Genomic DNA, 17,075 nt, shown 5'->3' on the forward strand with positions numbered 1-17,075 from the left:
TTTGAAAAACTCAAGAAAGAGAGGCAGAGGGAAAAAAAATGGGAGAAAATGAGAGTTACAAAGGAGAACTATGGGGAAAAAAAGAGTCAACACCTTGGAAAAGAAAGCACAAAAATTGACTGAAGAAAACAATTCCTTTAGAAGTAGAATTTGTCAAATGGGAAAAAAAAAGGTACACAATCTAACTGAAGAAAATAATTCCCTAAAATTTGGGCAAGTGGAAGCTATGAGACATCAAGAATTAAACAAAATCAAAAGAATTTGTGAAAATAGAAGAAAATGTAAAATAACTCATTGGAAAAACAACTGACCTGGAAAGTAGATCCAGGAAAGAGAATTTAAGAATTATTAGACTATCTGAAAGCCATGATAAAAAAAAAAAAGAGCACAGGCAACATATTGTAAGAAATTATTAAGGAAAATTTCCCAGAAATCCTAAAACCAGAAAGTAAAATAGTCATTGAAAGAATCCATCAATCACCTCCAGAAAGAGATCCCAAAATGAAAACTACAAGGAATATTGTGGCCAAATTTAAGAAGTCTCAGGGCAAGGAGAAAATACTGCAAGGAGCCAGAAAGAAGCAATTCAAATGTCAATGAGCCGCAGTCAGGATAACATAGGATTTATTGAAGGGACTGGAATATGATGAAGGCAAAAGAGCTTGGATTACAACCAAAAAATAAACTGTCCAACAAAACTGAACATAATCTTTCAGGGGAAAAGATGGATATTCAATACAATAGGGGACTTTGAAACTTTTCTGATGAAAAGACCAGAGCTGAACAGAAAATTTGATCTTTAATTACAAGACTCAAGAGAAGCATAAAAAGGTAAACAGAAAAGAAAAAAAAAACATGTGGAATTCAATAAGGCTGAACCATTGACATGCTTTCATGGCAAGATGAAACTTGTAACTGTATCTCTATTAGGGCAATTAGAAGTATACTTAGACAGTGGGTGTGGGTATAAATTGACTTTGATGTGATGATAAAAAGCAAATTAAGGAGTGAAAAAGGATTGTACTGGGAGAAGAGGAAAGGGGGAGGCAGAATGGGTAAATCATATCACATGAAGAGGCATGAAAGATTTATTACAGTAGAGGGAAAGAACGGAAGGGGTAAGCATTGTTTGAACCTTACTCTCATTGGATTTGGCTCAAAGAAAGAATAACATACATACTCAGTCAGGTAGAGAGATCTATCTTCCCTTATAGGTAAGGAGGGCAAAGTATATAAATAGGAAGGGAAAGGGGAAAGAAAAGGAGGGTATGATAGAAGGGAGGGCACATTGGGGGAGTCAGTGGTCAGAAGCAAAACACTAGTGAGGAGGGGCAGGGTGAAAAGAGAGAGAAAAACATAAAAATGAGGGAATAGGATGAAGGGTAAAACACAGTTATGAATCATCACTGTGAATGTGAATGAGATGAATTCTTCCACAAAATGAAGGCAAAGAGCAGAGTAGATTAAAAACCAGAATTCTACCAGATATTATTTAAGAAACACATTTGAAGCAGAGAGACACACACAGAGTAAAGGTAAAAGGCTGGAATAGAATATATGATGTTTCAACTGAAGTAAAAAAAAAAAGTGGGGGTAGCAATCCTGATCTCAGACAAAACAAAAGGGAAAAAAAATAGATCTAACTAAAAGAGACAAGGAAGGAAATTACATCTTACTAAAATATATCATATACGGTGAAGTAATATCAATATTAAACATACATGCACCAAATGGTATAGCATCCAGTTTCTTAAAGGAGAAGTTAAGTGAGTTACAGGAAGAAATAGATAGCAAAACTATACTAGTGGTGGATCTCAACCTTCCCCTCTCAGAACTAGACAAATCTAACCATAAAATAAATAAGAAAGAAGTTAAGGAGGTGAATAGAATTTTAGAAAAGTTAGATACGATAGACTGAATAAAGAAAACTGAGTGAGGATAGAAAGGAATGTAACTTTTTCTCAACAGTACATGGTACCTACACAAAAACTGACCATATATTAGGGCATAAAAACCTCACAGTCAAGTGCAGAGAAGCAGAAATATTAATCTTTTTCAGATCATGATTAGATAAAAATTACACATAATAAAGGACCATGGAAAGATAGATGAAAATTAATTGCAAACTGAATAGTCAGATCTTAAAGAATGAGTGGATCAAACAACAAATCACAGAAACAATTGATGATTTCATCAAAGAGAATGGCAATAATGAAACAACATACCAAAATTTATGGGATGCAGCCAAAGCAGTATTTAGGGGAAATTTTATATCTCCAAATACTTACATGGATAAAAGAGCTGATCAATGAACTGGGCATGCAATTTAAAAAGCTAGAAAACAACAAATTTAGAATCCCCAGTTAAGTACCAAATTAGAAATTCTGAAAATCAAAGGAGAGATTTAAAAATGAAAGTAAGAAAAATATGGAACTAATAAATACAACTAATGACTGATTTTATTTTCAAAAATAGCAAAATAGATAAACCTTTTCTTAATTTGACTGAAAAAAAGAAAACCAAATTATCATTATCAAAAATGAAAAGAGTGAATTCACCACCAATGAAGAGGAAATTAAAGCAATTTTGCCCAACTGTATGCCAAAAATCTGACAATCTAAGTGAAATAGATAAATATTTACAAAAAATGTAAATTGTCCAGATTAACAGAAGATGAAATGAAACACTTAAATAATCTCATTTTAGGAAAAAAGACACATGAACAAGCTACCAATGAACTCCCTAAGAAAAAATCTCCAGGGCCAGATGGATTTACAAGTGAATTCTACCAAACATTTAAAGAACAATTAATTCTGATATTATATAAACTACTTGGAAAAATAGGCAAAGAAGGAGTTCTACCAACTTTCTTTTATGACATGAATATGGTGCTGATACCTAAATCGAGAAGAGCCAAAACAGAGAAAGAAAATTATAGACCAATTTCCCTAATGAGTATTGATGCAAAATTTTAAATAAAATATTAGCAAAGAAATTACAGCAACTTATTATGAGGATAATATGCTATGACTGGTTGAGATTTATACCAAGAATGCAGAGCTGGTTCAATAGTAGGAAAACAATTAGCATAATTGACCATATCAGTAACAAAACTCATACGATCATTTCAATAGATGCAAAAAAAAAGCTTTTTACAAAATACAGCACCCATTCCTATTAAAAACCCTAGACAGTATAAGAATAAAAGACAATTTTCTTAAAATGATAAGTAGTATCAATCTAAAACCATCAGCAAGCATTATATGAAATGGGGATAAGCTAGAAGTCTTTCGAATAATGTTGGGGTAAAATAAGGATGCCCATTACCACCACTATTATTTAATTTTGTACTAGAAATGTCACCTTTAACAACAAGAGAAGAAAAAGCAATGGAAGGAATTAATTAGACTAAGCAATGAAGAAACAAAACTATTGCTGCTTCAAGATGATATGATGGTATACTTAGAGAGACCTAGAGAATCAACTAAAATAATTTGTAAGAATACAAGTCATTCTCCAAATGATAAATACTCAAAGTATATGAACAGGCAGTTTTCAGATGAAGAAATTAAAGCTATCTATAGGCATATAAAAAAAAGTCCAAATCACTAGTGATCAGAAAAATGCATAATAAAAAACACTCTGAGATACCACATCATGCCTATCTAATTGGCTAATATGACAGAAAAGGAAAAATGATAAATATTCTAAAACATTTGGGAAAATTAGGAAACGAATGCATTCTTGGTAGAGTTGTAAATTGATGCAACCAATCTAGAGCAATTTGGAAGTATGCCCAAAGGGCAATAAAACTACTCGGTCTGTATCCGAAAGATATCATAAAAAAGAGGAAAGGATACATGTACAAAAATATTTATAGCAGCTCTTTTTGTGGTGACAAAGAATTGGAAATTGAGGGAATGCCCATAAATTGGGTAATGGATGAACAAGTTGTGGTATATAAATGTAATGGAATATTCTTATATTATAAGAAATGATGAGCAGGAAGATTTTGGAAAAAACTGGAAAGTTCTTACATGACTAGATGCTGAGAGAAGTGAGTAGAATCAGGAGAATGTTGTACATGGTAACAGTAACATTGTGTGATGATCAAATGTAATTGACTTAGCTTTCCTGAGCAATACCATGATCCAAGATAACTCCTAAAGTCTCATGATGGAAAATGCTATCCACATGCAAAGAAAGAACTGTGGAGACTGAATGCAGATCGAAGCAGGCTATTTTTTACTTTTTTTGTTGTTGTAGCTTTCCCTTTTGTTCTGTTTCTTCTTTCACAACATGACTAATGTGGAAATATGTTTACATGATTGCACGTGTATAGCCTACATCAGATTGCTTGTCATCTTGGGGTGGAAGGAGGAAAGGGGGGAGAAAAAAATTTGAAATTCAAAAATCATATAGAAATGAATGTTGAAAACTATCTTTACATGTAATTGGGGGAAAAAATGAAATACTGTTTACTGAAAAAGAAAAGAAAAGAAAATGCATTGGAACGTGCCAGCTCCCAAAACTGAGATGATTGAAAAACTCTTCACTTCTCTGGTTCAGTAGCAGCAAGGATGTACACCAAGCAAGCTATCTGAGGAGCTTTCCTCTTTGGAGATTAACCTCATCATTCAGCAGGAACATAAAGGGAATCTTTACACGTTGGGCGGGGAGATAAGGTTGTTTACTTGCTGTGAACATAGCATCACAGTCTTGTGAAATTATGCTAAAATGGGCATGGGGCTTTTATGATAAGCCCTTGGACTCCTCCCTGCCAGGGATGGCACCACAAATGCAATTTATGGCTGCAATGGTTCTCTCCTGCAGAATGCTGACAAGAAGAATGGTGCATGAGCTAGAAAGAAGTGTGCTTCACATGTCTGCCTGTGACCACGCATTCATTTATTTCTCTGGAGAAGAGTTGATGTTTACTATTGTGGGCAAAATTTCCCAAAGTGCATAATCACGGGGCTTAATAGACAATATATTTTAGAGATACTTTGTGCCTACCCTTTATAAACCTCATCACTGAGATTTATGAGGTGTTCCCTTTAGTTTGTATACTGTATATGCTAGTGAGTGCTAGGCTCCCAAGAGGTAAAGGGGACTACTCTGACTTCCCTTGAATTTAAGGATGGCTCCTCACAATAGTAAACAAACACTTGGGAAGGGAATGAGTTCCTTAGAGTCATAGTTGGAGTTTTTTTGTTTTGTTTTAAGTGAGATAACATGGCTCCTTTTCTCTTTCCTCTCTCCATTGCAGTATTTTAGCCCAACATGGAATCAGAGGAGTAGGGTTGAAATATCCCCTTGTGTGCTCACTATCTCTGTGATATTAGGCCCCCTTCACTTCCCTGGGCCTCATTGTCATCATTGATACAGTGAGGAATTTGGACTAGCCGACTTCTGAAGCCCATTCCCACACTAGGACTACGATCCCACGAATGGATGGGTTTTGCCACGTTCTAGATAAAGCACCTGTCTGGTGCCATGTTGGAAGCCAGACCAAGCAGCCAGCACTCCCTTCTATTCCAGCTGCCCCTTGATTGAGCTATCAGGAAACAAAAGTGTTTGAAAGGGAGGTGTCTCTTGGAAGCATAGGAAGCTCCCATCAGGTGACAGGATAGAGATTTGCTAAGTTTGTTAACGGAAAGACGATCCTCAGAGGAGCTCCAAGTAGGGGGCAGAAATGGTCAGCCCTGAGACACCCCCAAGGCTCCGCAGAAGCTCTGGCCATCAGCCAAGCTCTTTTCAGGGGAAGGGAGAGGATCCGACATGAGGGTGCTGTTCTACTGTGCTGGGAACAGGCCCTCCTGCTTGGGCCTTTTTTTACCTTTCTGAAGCCACTTGAACCTCGCTGTGTCTCTCCACATTTGTAAAATGTGAAGGTTGGGTGAGATGATCTCTGAGATTCCATCCAGGCCTAGATCTGTGATCTTACAAAGTGCTGCTCCGTACAAGGAGTAACAAAACCCTTGGAGATGACACCTGAGGCTTTCATAGAGAGCTCTGACTTCATGGAGGGGTGGAGGAGTGGTCAACAGCACAAAGCCCCAAAGAGCAGTTGAGAGAAATAAGGCATGATTAAAGCCTCCTGGATTTGGCTGAAAAGAAATCAGAGCTGACTTTCAACGAGCCTGGGTCAGTGGGATGTCAGCAGGAGTGCAGGATGTGAGGAAGGGTGTTGCTCGTAAGGAGACAGAGAGGACCAGCCTGCCAAGCTCTGCAGTAAGAGTTCATTTTACCTCTGCAACCATTACCTTTACTTGATTGATGAGACATCTCTCCAAAGTAGATGAAGCAGATATTTCTGCCATTTTAATTATTAAAAAAACTGTGACTCAGAGAGAATAAGGGGCTCTTTATATCTCTAGGTAATACAAAGACTCTTCTCTGAGAATCCTGAAAGCATTACATTCCTTCATTCATGACATTTAAATAATTCTAATATTTGATTTCAATGAATGGTGTCTTTAGGTAACCCGTCTCCTGCTGAAATTTGGCGCCGATGTGAATCTAAGTGGAGAAGTTGGCGATCGGCCCCTCCACTTAGCATCTGCCAAAGGATTCCTTAATATTGCAAAACTCTTGATGGAAGAAGGCAGCAAAGCAGATGGTAAGATATTATTTTTAGCCAACAGAAAACTGAAATGGTGGCTTACAAATTGTACTAGCATTAGGTTGTTAAAACAAATCAGACTGGTTTTGTTATATCTATATTTTTAAAGTTTCTTTTTGAGTTTCTTTGACTGACCCTGAAATTGCATCTCTTTCTGGAGCTCCCTGTGAATAGCTTCCTCTAACAAAGCAGTGGCTGTCCTCCTCTGAAGCTGCCTTTGGTACTAAGGTTACATGACTTATCCAGGTCATCCAGCCAGCACGTGTCAGAGGCTTGATTGGAGCCTGCCTCTAAGATCAGCTCTAGTCTAGCCACTATTTGCTGTTGCCTTTCATAAAAGGGCTTTACATCAGTAATTTCCTTAAACCCTGGGATTAAAGGAATATTGAATTTATGGAATGCTTGATGCCTCTAAAACAGGTCTTCTTAACTTGGGGTCCATGAACATGAATAAGAATAATGAATTGTTTTTCACTAGACTCAGTTTCCTTTGTACTCCTATACATTTAGGTCCCAAGGCTTCCCCAGGATGCCCAAGGGCTCCATGACACAAAAATATCAAGAATCGCAGCTTAGGAGGAGAGGAGGAGCCTCTCACTCTTGTTGGACATTGCCACTACCACTCCTTCCCCCATCAGAGAACGTGCTCTTTGAAGGCAGGGACGCCACCTTTCTTTTTCACTCCAGCACTTATCACTTAGCACCTTTCCTTAGTCAGCACCTCATAAATGGTTTGTAACTTGACTTGTGTGCCATCCCAATTCTGGTCAGAGCCTGGCACATAGCAAGTGCTGAAGAAATGTTTGTGGATTGATTGACACCTCCTGATTTCTGCTTTTAAAGAGCATCAAACTCTCACATGACTTGGTGAAGCTTCCTTTTGATTTTTAAAATGTGTAAACTAGAGGATATTCCCAGAGATCACATTATTTGGTTTGGGTTTTGTCATGAAAACGTGTGCTTGAGTATGACGCGGAGGAAGATGTTCTAGGGCCATGGGGCAAGGCTAGCTTTAGACAGTTCTCATCCTATGGGCCATTTGTGGGATTGTTCAGAAGCAGAAAAAGCATAGTCTGGCCCACACCCCTGCCCATACCCTCCCCTTTTTGGACCCAAGTTCTCATAGTATTGATCTGCTTGCTCTGCAGTCCCTTCAGGCATGTCGAAGCCAACCTTCTTCCATTGACCCCCAAGAGACCTAATTAAAAACACAGCTGCAAAGGCTGTTGGCCTTTACTACACATTACAAAAATGGACAAGATTGTCAGACCTCGGCAACTGCCAGCTTCTTGCTCCAGAGTACGGATTGATTTCCAGTTAATCCAGCTAATCAGTGGTTTCACCTTTTCCTAATGAAAGCCCACAGCTCCAACCAGAGAAGAAAATAGGAAAGGAGGCCAAGGCTATTGTTATTCTAGTAAAAGAAAATAGGGTGTGTGTGTGTGTGTATGTTTAAAACTGTAATAATATGCAGCTTTCTATGTTGTGACATGTTTGCTTAAGACAATCAGGTGTTGCAATTAGCATAGAGCACAATTCCTTTATAGAAGGGATTGTGTCCTTGGGATTTGGGAGCCATTCATTTTTTCTGGTGGAGAGCAAGGGTTGTTATTCAATCTATGCAGTTGTGTTTGACTCTTTCTGACCAGTTTACTATACTGTCCATGTTTTTTTTTTCTTCTTCTTCTTTGTTGTGTTTTTAACAAAGATATTGGAGTGGCTTGGTATTTCTTTAAATGACTTGCTCAAGGTCACACAGCTAGTAAGTGTCTAAGTCCAGATTTGAACTCAAGTCTTCCATGACTCCAGGCCCAGGGCTCTATCCACTGTGCCACCTAGCTGCTGGAGAATAAGGAGAGCTTTTCTTCTATCCATAAATTAATTGGTCAGTCAACAAATGTGTATTGTCCTTCTTTGACCTCTCTTGTCTCAGTCACTTAATCAATACATCTAGAAAGGGCTTACTATGTGTCAGGCACTGCACTTCACTCTAGAGATACAAAGTCATAAATGAAACAAACAGGCCCCACCCTCAAAGAGCTTCCATTCTAATTGGGATCAGGAATTTCCTCCACTCCACTTCTTACTACTCAAATTAACTTCAAGCCTTCTCCCCTGATCACCTCTGAGGCTCCATGATGTCAGAACAAATGTCACTTATGAAGGGCATGTCCTCAGGATCAAAAAATCCTTCTGCAAAAGGACTGAAAGGTGTAACACACCCACGCCCCTCCTACGCTCCAATATCAGACCTCATAAATTTAACATTTTCTCTAAGTCTCATGCGTGCATTATATGCCTCCTACTCTCTCATTTTTAAAAATGTGGAGCCAGCATGACTCAGGTTTCTAAGTGTGTTTCCCTCCCTCTTCAAGCATAACCTTGATATTTAAGACCTGTTTGCGCCGAACCATTACTGCAAAAAAATAAACCAAAGGAGCCATGGGCCCCTGCCCACCAGAGTGCAGCACTTAATATTCGTCCGTTTATTTATTCTGAAAAGCAGGCTAAGCTTCCAGATGATTTGGTTTAGACAGGACCTTTGCCACAGAAAATGTACGGAAGGGAAAGATGAAATGAATGACCCGTAAAGAAGCACAATTTGAAACCTGGTATTTACAGGGGGTTGTCATGGTAACCCAGAATGTCACAAACACTTTAGAATGAAAATAAATTCCAGCTATAAAATTAACCAACTGTAATTCTGAAAATAGCCACCAAGGTTCAGGATGTTGGGAAGACTAGCCTATTCTGAGTCCTACGTTTTAACTGTCTGGTCATCCTCCTCTGAGTTCTGGGGTCAGCGACACCAACAAAATACAATACCCTTTCCCCTTCCCCCAAGGTGAATGAATGAGCCAAAAGGTAGCTGAACATTGCAAAGTGAGGTCTTGCGATTTTCCTTTCTCATCAAGATGAAAAAAGGCCTTTTCGACTATGGAAGAGGGTCACTGGGCTATGTGAGCAGAGGGAGACATGCCACAGTCTGTGTAGAGGCCTTGATCTTTTTCACCCAGTCCCTTTGACATGCAGCAGCCCAGGAAGGAATTCTTCATGCTGCGACCAAATAAATGCAAGCTGCTTTTGTGACGAGTGTCTGGATGTAGGTATTCCATTTCGATAGTGTTCTTTCCTACTAAAAGCTCATTTAGAAGAGCAATTAAGGGAGTAATTTGCCCCTGAGAACAGCTTTCTCTTGTCTTGAAGTCAACTTTTAATATTTTTCAGCTAATAATAGTGATGACTATGGAAGAAGACGGTGACAGCAATGATGACAATCATGATGATGATGATGATGATAATGACAATAGCAATAATATAATGCCCAACAGCAAACCAAAATGAAAATGCTAGCATAGAATATAAACTGGGATGGAATGACTTTGCAATTTAAATGTTCTCATCCACATTTTTCCTGATGATATTTTCTCTGTTTTCTGTAATTTTGGTCAATCAATTGATCAACAAGCATTGATTAATTGACTGCTATGTGCCAGGAACTGTGCTAAGAAGCAGAACAGTCCCTTCCCCCAAGAAGCTTACATTCTACTGGGGAAACAACATGTGTAAACCTATCATTCCACAAAGTACTAGAATTTGAATTAGACTGGACCCAGGATGTCATTGGTGTTGAGAACTCCTAGTGAACTAAGTCCTTCCCCCAAAGAAGATTAGCACCAGCCCTGGAGCTTTGGAGCTTAGAGTTACCTTTGACCACTGAGAGGCTGTTATTGCCATAGGGATACATACCTGAGTATATGCCCAAAGTAAGATTTGGCCTCAGATCTTTCTGATCACAAAACCAGCTCTTTACATATTCCTCTGCTCAATTGTTCCAACTTAAAAAAAATGCACAAAGTAAATTCAAAATAACTTCAAGTGTGGCACTGGCAGCTGACAGACCAGCCATGGTCTCATAGAGGAGGGGGCACTTATTCTCATTTGCACTATAACTCCTAAAATTGAGTCTCTCAAACTGCTGCCTGAGAGTATGGGAAGTGAATGAGAACCATGTACAGCTCATCGCCTGAGATGACTCCCGGGTGACACTAAGTCAGGAGGGCATCAGCTCATGGGTGTTACAGCTGGGAAGGGTTTGTGATGTGTGTTTCATGGGACTGAAGGCCAGCCAGATAGAAACCTAAGGTAACATAGACAGTGAGTGACAGAGCCAGGATTTGAACCTGAGTTATCCGATGCCAGACTTGGGGCTCTGTCCTTCCCATATGAGTAGGGACCCTATTACTCTCTCTATTTGTCCACCCTATTTACTATACTATCTGTTTTTGTTCCCAGTGCTTCACACTTTTCTTGACACCTAGTAGGCACTTAATTAATGTTTTTTATTCATTCATTCATTCTTAATTACTACAATTAGTCAGAACTGGTAGCAAAGTAGGAAAGAACACACCAGAATCCTTCACTAGAGATAGCAGCATGTTGTTACTAAAATAGAAAAAAAAAACTAATGAAATTCAAAGGAGAAAAGACCATTGAAGAAGGGTCTAAGTACTTTAAGCAAAAATGATCTGAACTTCCTGCATTGGCTACAACAATCCTCCATTGGACACAATCCATTGGACATGCTCTTTGGTAGTGATACTAAACATTTTTGAATTTTCTCAACAAAAACCTTTTTCTGTTTACCGGATTCAAGCAAAGTCCTACATGTCATAGTACTGAAATTAGGTCCAAGATGAAAATTTAACTGCTACTCTCAATCACTTGAGATGTTTGTCATACAATGTGGTTTAGTAGAAAGAATTCTGGGCATAGAAGCAGGAGGTCTGCATTCAGATTTTGGCTGTGAGACTTATTAGATGTGTGACTATGGTCAAGTCATTTAACTTCTTGAAGTCTCAGTTTCCTCATCAGTAAAATGATGATAATCATGTTTCCACCGCGAACTGGATAACATTGCTGAGAACAATACTGGATAAGATATAAAATGTGAGATGATAATGATGGTGATGATGATGATTACAAGATGATATGGAAATAGATAAATTCAATCAGAAATGGAAATGGCTTCCACTGCTGTGCTCTTTCTGCCACTGAAAGCAAAATGTACCTGGCATGTGCCCAGACAATTCATTGCATCATAGTTCTAGATCTGCATGGGACCTTACAGGTTATCATGAGTCAAAACCTCTCATTTCAGGGGAGAGGAAAATGTAGTTGGGGTAAAAGAGGGAGGACTGAGTAATCAATCCAATATCACACAAATGGTAAGCAGTGATTTCAAGCCTTATTATCTGATTCTAAATCTAGCACTCTTTCTGACATTTGGTTGCTATCCATCTATCCATATCTATGATCTATCTCTTTCTTTTTTTCTCTCTCTCCCATCTGTCTATCTACCTATCCATCTATTGAGCCACCTATGCACCTTCCATTCATCTATCTATTTACCATCTATCTGATGTATATGTGTGAGGAGAGAGAGAAGGAGGGAGGGAGGGAGAGAGGGAGAGAGAGAGAGAGAGAGAGAGAGAGAGAGAGGAGAGAGAGAGAGAGAGAGGTTATTTATTCATAACCTTCAATATTACCCAGTATGTTGGAGTATTTTATATGGTATGTGTGTTTTAATATTTTAGCTGTTATTTTTTAAAATTGAATTCAGAAAGCCACCACCTACCCTGGTGAGTAAGACCTCTGGTTAGTTGGACGCTGTTTCTTGGGTGCTTCAATGTGCATTAAGTCCATGTGATGAATCTACTTGTTTGGGATCCTGTGTTTAAAGAAAGCTAACCCTTCCCATATCCTCTGTGTACATCTCATCTACTTTTCTTCCCCATGGATATTTTGGTTGTGTTGATTGGACTGGCATGCCTTGGAAAACAGATATTCTTGCAGTATATATATATATATATATATATATATATATATATATATATATATATATATATATATGGGTGTGTGTGTATATATATGCACATACATACATGTATATATGTATGTATGTATACATTTTTAAGAGCAATCAGCGGTATTAAACATACTTTCTCATGATTTTTTTATATAAGAAATCTTATAGATCTGTTTTCTTGGGTCCATGAACCTTTGAAATGAAAGATTAACATAGATATTGAATTATAATAATTTTCTTTTTGAACAGACATGCGATTTCACTGGAGAAGGAACTCCCATGATAAACTTCCTGTATTGATGGGAATAGCAGTTTTCCTGCAAATAACAGTCTTAGGGAAGTATGTAGGGCATTGAGAGGCCATGTGACTTGCCCAGGGTTGTGCAGACAGGATTTGTCAAAGACAGGATCCTATTTCCCCACCTCAGCTCTCTATCCACTACAATGGAGGTGTTAAAGTGGCAGCCTCAAACCTCTAATACCTCTGAAAGCAAAACAAATCAGATTAAAATGTCATTGGAAACTATTTAGCAAAATGAAGAAAAATATAATAAAACATAGACAATGTTAATTATTGGTTTTCCAAGTCAATATGCAGCCCTCAGAGATCAATTTCTATTTGTTATTTACTATTGCACTATGCGCCATTGCCTTTCTCATTTTAATCATAATTATGGTGATGATGATGATGGCAGGGGTGGAGGTGGTGGTGATAATAGTAACAGGGACAGCACAAGCTAATTTACCATAAGGTTGAAGGATTAAAAAGCCTGTTGTAAATACTATCTCATCTGAGCCTCACAACCACACCTGAAAGGAGGGTGCTATGGTTGATTCTTATCCTCATGTTACAGATAAGGAAATTACAGCTCAGAGTGGTTAATTTACTTTCCGAGGGTGAATTTTCATAAATTCAACCATCATTTATTAAACTCTTCCTTTGCATAAAGTACTGGATACCAAGATAAAAATCATACAGACTCTGACTTCAAGGAATTTCCGTTCTAATAGAGGGAAACAAGCTGGACACCGGTTTGAAAATAAAATCAATGTACAAAATGAATACAGAGTGACTTTTTTTGGGAGAGGGAATTCATAATGGGGAGAGCCTCGAAAGGTGGCCCATGAGTTGAAGGGGCTTCAAAAGACTGTGATGAAGAAGAGCGTACCAGGCAGAGGTGCTAGCTTCTGAAAAGGGATAGAGATGGTGGATGGAGACTCATATATAGGGGACATAAAATGGAACATTTGTGGTCACATATCTAGCAAGGATTGGTCAGACAATCAGTCAACATTTAGCAAGCATCTGCAATGTGCCAGGCCATGAAACCAGGTTTTCCTGATTCTAAGCACTTCATTCTAATGTTTCTTCAATTGCATAACACAAAATGTGTGACTACTTTGAGACATTTATTTAGTCATTTTTCCTTGATTTTTCCATTGAAATGTGAATCAAAATATGTATTGTCCATGACTGGCACATAGTAGATGCTTAAAACACATTTTATTGACTGATTTCTAACCAGTCATTTCTTGTGAACACTGAAGTCCCCACATAATATTATTTCTTGGGTTTTGGAGCCTCTGTATATTAGAGATCATATAAGTAAATTATTTTGATGACAATCTTTTTAGACACTCTCCAAAATGGACCCATTTTATATAAAATACTGTTCTGTAAGCAATAGGAGTGTCACTGGGAATTTTTTTGTGGACATTCATTTTACCAAATTAATTTACAAATTTGTGATGAAATTAATCAAGACAGGAATGTCACAACATAGAAAATTTATAGCGCAAATAAAAAATCACCTTATATTCCAATCTCAATACTCATTTCTTTAAAAAAATAAACACTGAAAAGCCAGACTGAGTGGAAAATAAAACTTTAAAGAATTTTAAAAGTTTGATCTTGAAGAATAATCTATTCACTACTTTTTGTGCACTTATGGAGTTCACTACAGAACCTACTAACCTCCTACAATAAGGTGCTAATAAGAACATGAAAGGGCAGTGGATTTACATGAGTAAATATCATAGGATTATATCTGGTTTCCCCAGAGTAGAAGTAATGCCATCTAATATGACTGAGGGGAAGATGAAATGCTAAACACCTGGCAAGAGCTCAGACATATGCATCATTAAGAATTTGTGAATTGATTATCTGAGGACCATAGATTTAGAGCTGGGCAGGACCTTAGAGATTCCTGAGCCCAACACCTTGATTTGTTGTTATTGTTCAGTTGTTTCATTCACATGTAACTCTTCATGACCCCATTGGGGGTTTTCTTGGCAAAGATACTGGAGTGGTTTGCCATTTCCTTCTTCTACTCATTTTTACAGATGAGGAAACTGTGGCAAACAGGGTTAAATGACTTGCCCAGTGTCATATAGCTAGCAAGTGTTTGAGATCAGATTTGAACTTAGGAAGATGAATCTTCCTCTATCCACTGCCGTACCGAGCTGCCTCCACCTTTATTTTACACTTGAGGAAACTGAGGCCCATTTCAGTCTATTTCTTCCTGACTCCCAACCCAGCATCTACCCACTATGGTGTACTGTGTCTCTCATTTGTACAGGAAAGAGAAAACAGAGTTCCTCCTAGAAATATTAATAGTGAGCTCATTCTGATTCAAAATAATAACTGAGAAATGCACAAAACAAACACAAGAACAGAAACGAAGAACACTACTGTATTTTGGCACTTGATTATTTTCCTCCTCAATGTGATTTTTAATTAATTTTAATTAATAAATGTATGTGTAAATCTTGTCTTCCAAGTTGGATTTTAAACACCTAGAGGACAGGGAACATAACACTCATTAAAGGAGATATTAGACAACAGCAGTTTTTAAACCTTAAACTTTAAAACACTATATAAACATCAGCTATACTTGTTTAATTATCAAATTATAAATCCGAGACTCTTTAACGTTAGAAGTTACCTTAGAGATCATTCATCCATAAGATCATCAAGTGTAGATGCTGGAAGAGATCATAGATTCTATCCAAGCCAATCTTCTTGTTTTACAGATAAGGAAACTGAGGCTTAGAGAAGCTGTGACTTACACAGTCATTCAGGCAGAAAATAGCAAAGGGAGGATTTAAACTCAGGTCTCCTGACTTTGTTTCTAGTGTTCTTTCAATTATGCTGCACTGCCTTTTGTCGAAAAGCACAAGTCACCTAGTTCATCCTGTACTCTCTCCAAAGGAATCTCATTAATTCCATCCCAATAAGAGGGTGTTATGCATGGCCCAGCACACCCTTCGGAGGATGCAAGGTTCTGCAATTTTATCAAGGTGGAAAGCCCTATCTACAATGCTGAGCACTACCAACTATGAATTACTATATCAAAAAGTCCTAGACAGTTATCTGGGGCAAAAGTAGTGTAAGTGATTAGCTTGTCCAGAATCCCAAAACTAGTAAATTTTGTAGGACAGATATGAAGCCACTTCCTCTTGTCTGTGAGGCCAGACCATTCATTACCAGGATGCCTCAATGTCTAAGGGATATGCACAGTCTTCCATAAGTCTTTCTTCCATTGACCCCTGTTGAATCTGCTTAGAGCAGGGAAAGTAAGACTTGAAAGTATCCCTGGTTTTTCTCCAATTTGCAGTTGTGTTAAAATATATATTTATAACATGGTTGATACAGTTCTGGAGTTTGCCGCACTAGAGTCATGGATGAGTGGTGTTCTCATGGCCAGTAGCACCAAAAGCAATGTTCTCTCCTATCAATAATTCAAATCAGCCAACATTTGTCAAGGCCTGCTATGTATGCTGATTCCCAGTGATGATCTGGAGCTATGGTTGTATTAGACTTCATCCATTGGCCTATATACTTTAGGATACAAAAACAATGAAACAATAGAATAAAACACAAATACCATAAAACAGTCCCTGCCCTCAGAAACATGTCATTTACTGGAATTGGGAAGAGGGGATACAGGCAGGGTTTCAGATAAGTAAATAAAATAACTACAAAGTAAATACAACCTAGTTGGGGAGCACTAGCAACAGTGCTATCAGGCAGTGTTTGAGATGAGCCTTGTGCTGTCACCCTGTTACATGGGCTTATACCTCTTGGCTTTTCTATGTCTTTTCCATTTCTCAGCCTTCAACAACACTGCCCCAAATATGGCAGGAACATTCAAGAGACAAGTTAAAAAGTGAGATAATCATAATGGCTTCCATGTTAACCATTCCATGTTAGCATGTTACTATCTCTAGCATTTGTGAGATGTAACTTTGCATATGCATGCCCACTACAAGACTCTCTGGCCTGATAATTAAGCCAATTGTCCTAGGCATAGTCTCAAAAATCAGTTCAATAATGTAATATGGGGAGCAATACTCTCACCTCCCTATAGGCCTCACTGGAAACTTTGTTAGTGGGGAGGAAACCCTCCAAATCTCTATCAGGGTAGTGTCACTTCCAGAGCCATTTCCAGTCCCATTCAAATAGGTCAGCTGAATCCCCAAAGAGAAACTAACTATTCCACCCTTCAGAATACTAGGGGTAATCTTGAAGAGTACAGATTTGTAATATTGGAACCCACAAGCCTTCATCTAGTATCCTCC

The 17,075-nt window shown here is 38.1% G+C and overlaps 1 protein-coding gene across 3 annotated transcripts in view; it reads left to right on the forward strand.

Annotated features, from left to right (window-relative positions):
- The window catches only part of TNNI3K (TNNI3 interacting kinase), a 340,568-nt gene that overhangs the window by 96,740 nt on the left and 226,753 nt on the right, over positions 1 to 17,075 (forward strand). For all 3 annotated transcript variants that reach the window (XM_078156719.1, XM_078156718.1, XM_020968575.2), the window contains exon 7: positions 6,484 to 6,622. In XM_078156719.1, coding sequence (XP_078012845.1) covers positions 6,484 to 6,622 — 139 coding nt within the window. The remainder of the gene's footprint in view (positions 1 to 6,483; positions 6,623 to 17,075) is intronic.

Source organism: Phascolarctos cinereus, unplaced genomic scaffold (assembly GCF_003287225.1).
Source record: "Phascolarctos cinereus isolate Bilbo 61053 unplaced genomic scaffold, phaCin_HiC Scaffold_5;HRSCAF=322, whole genome shotgun sequence".
NCBI lineage: Eukaryota > Metazoa > Chordata > Mammalia > Diprotodontia > Phascolarctidae > Phascolarctos > Phascolarctos cinereus.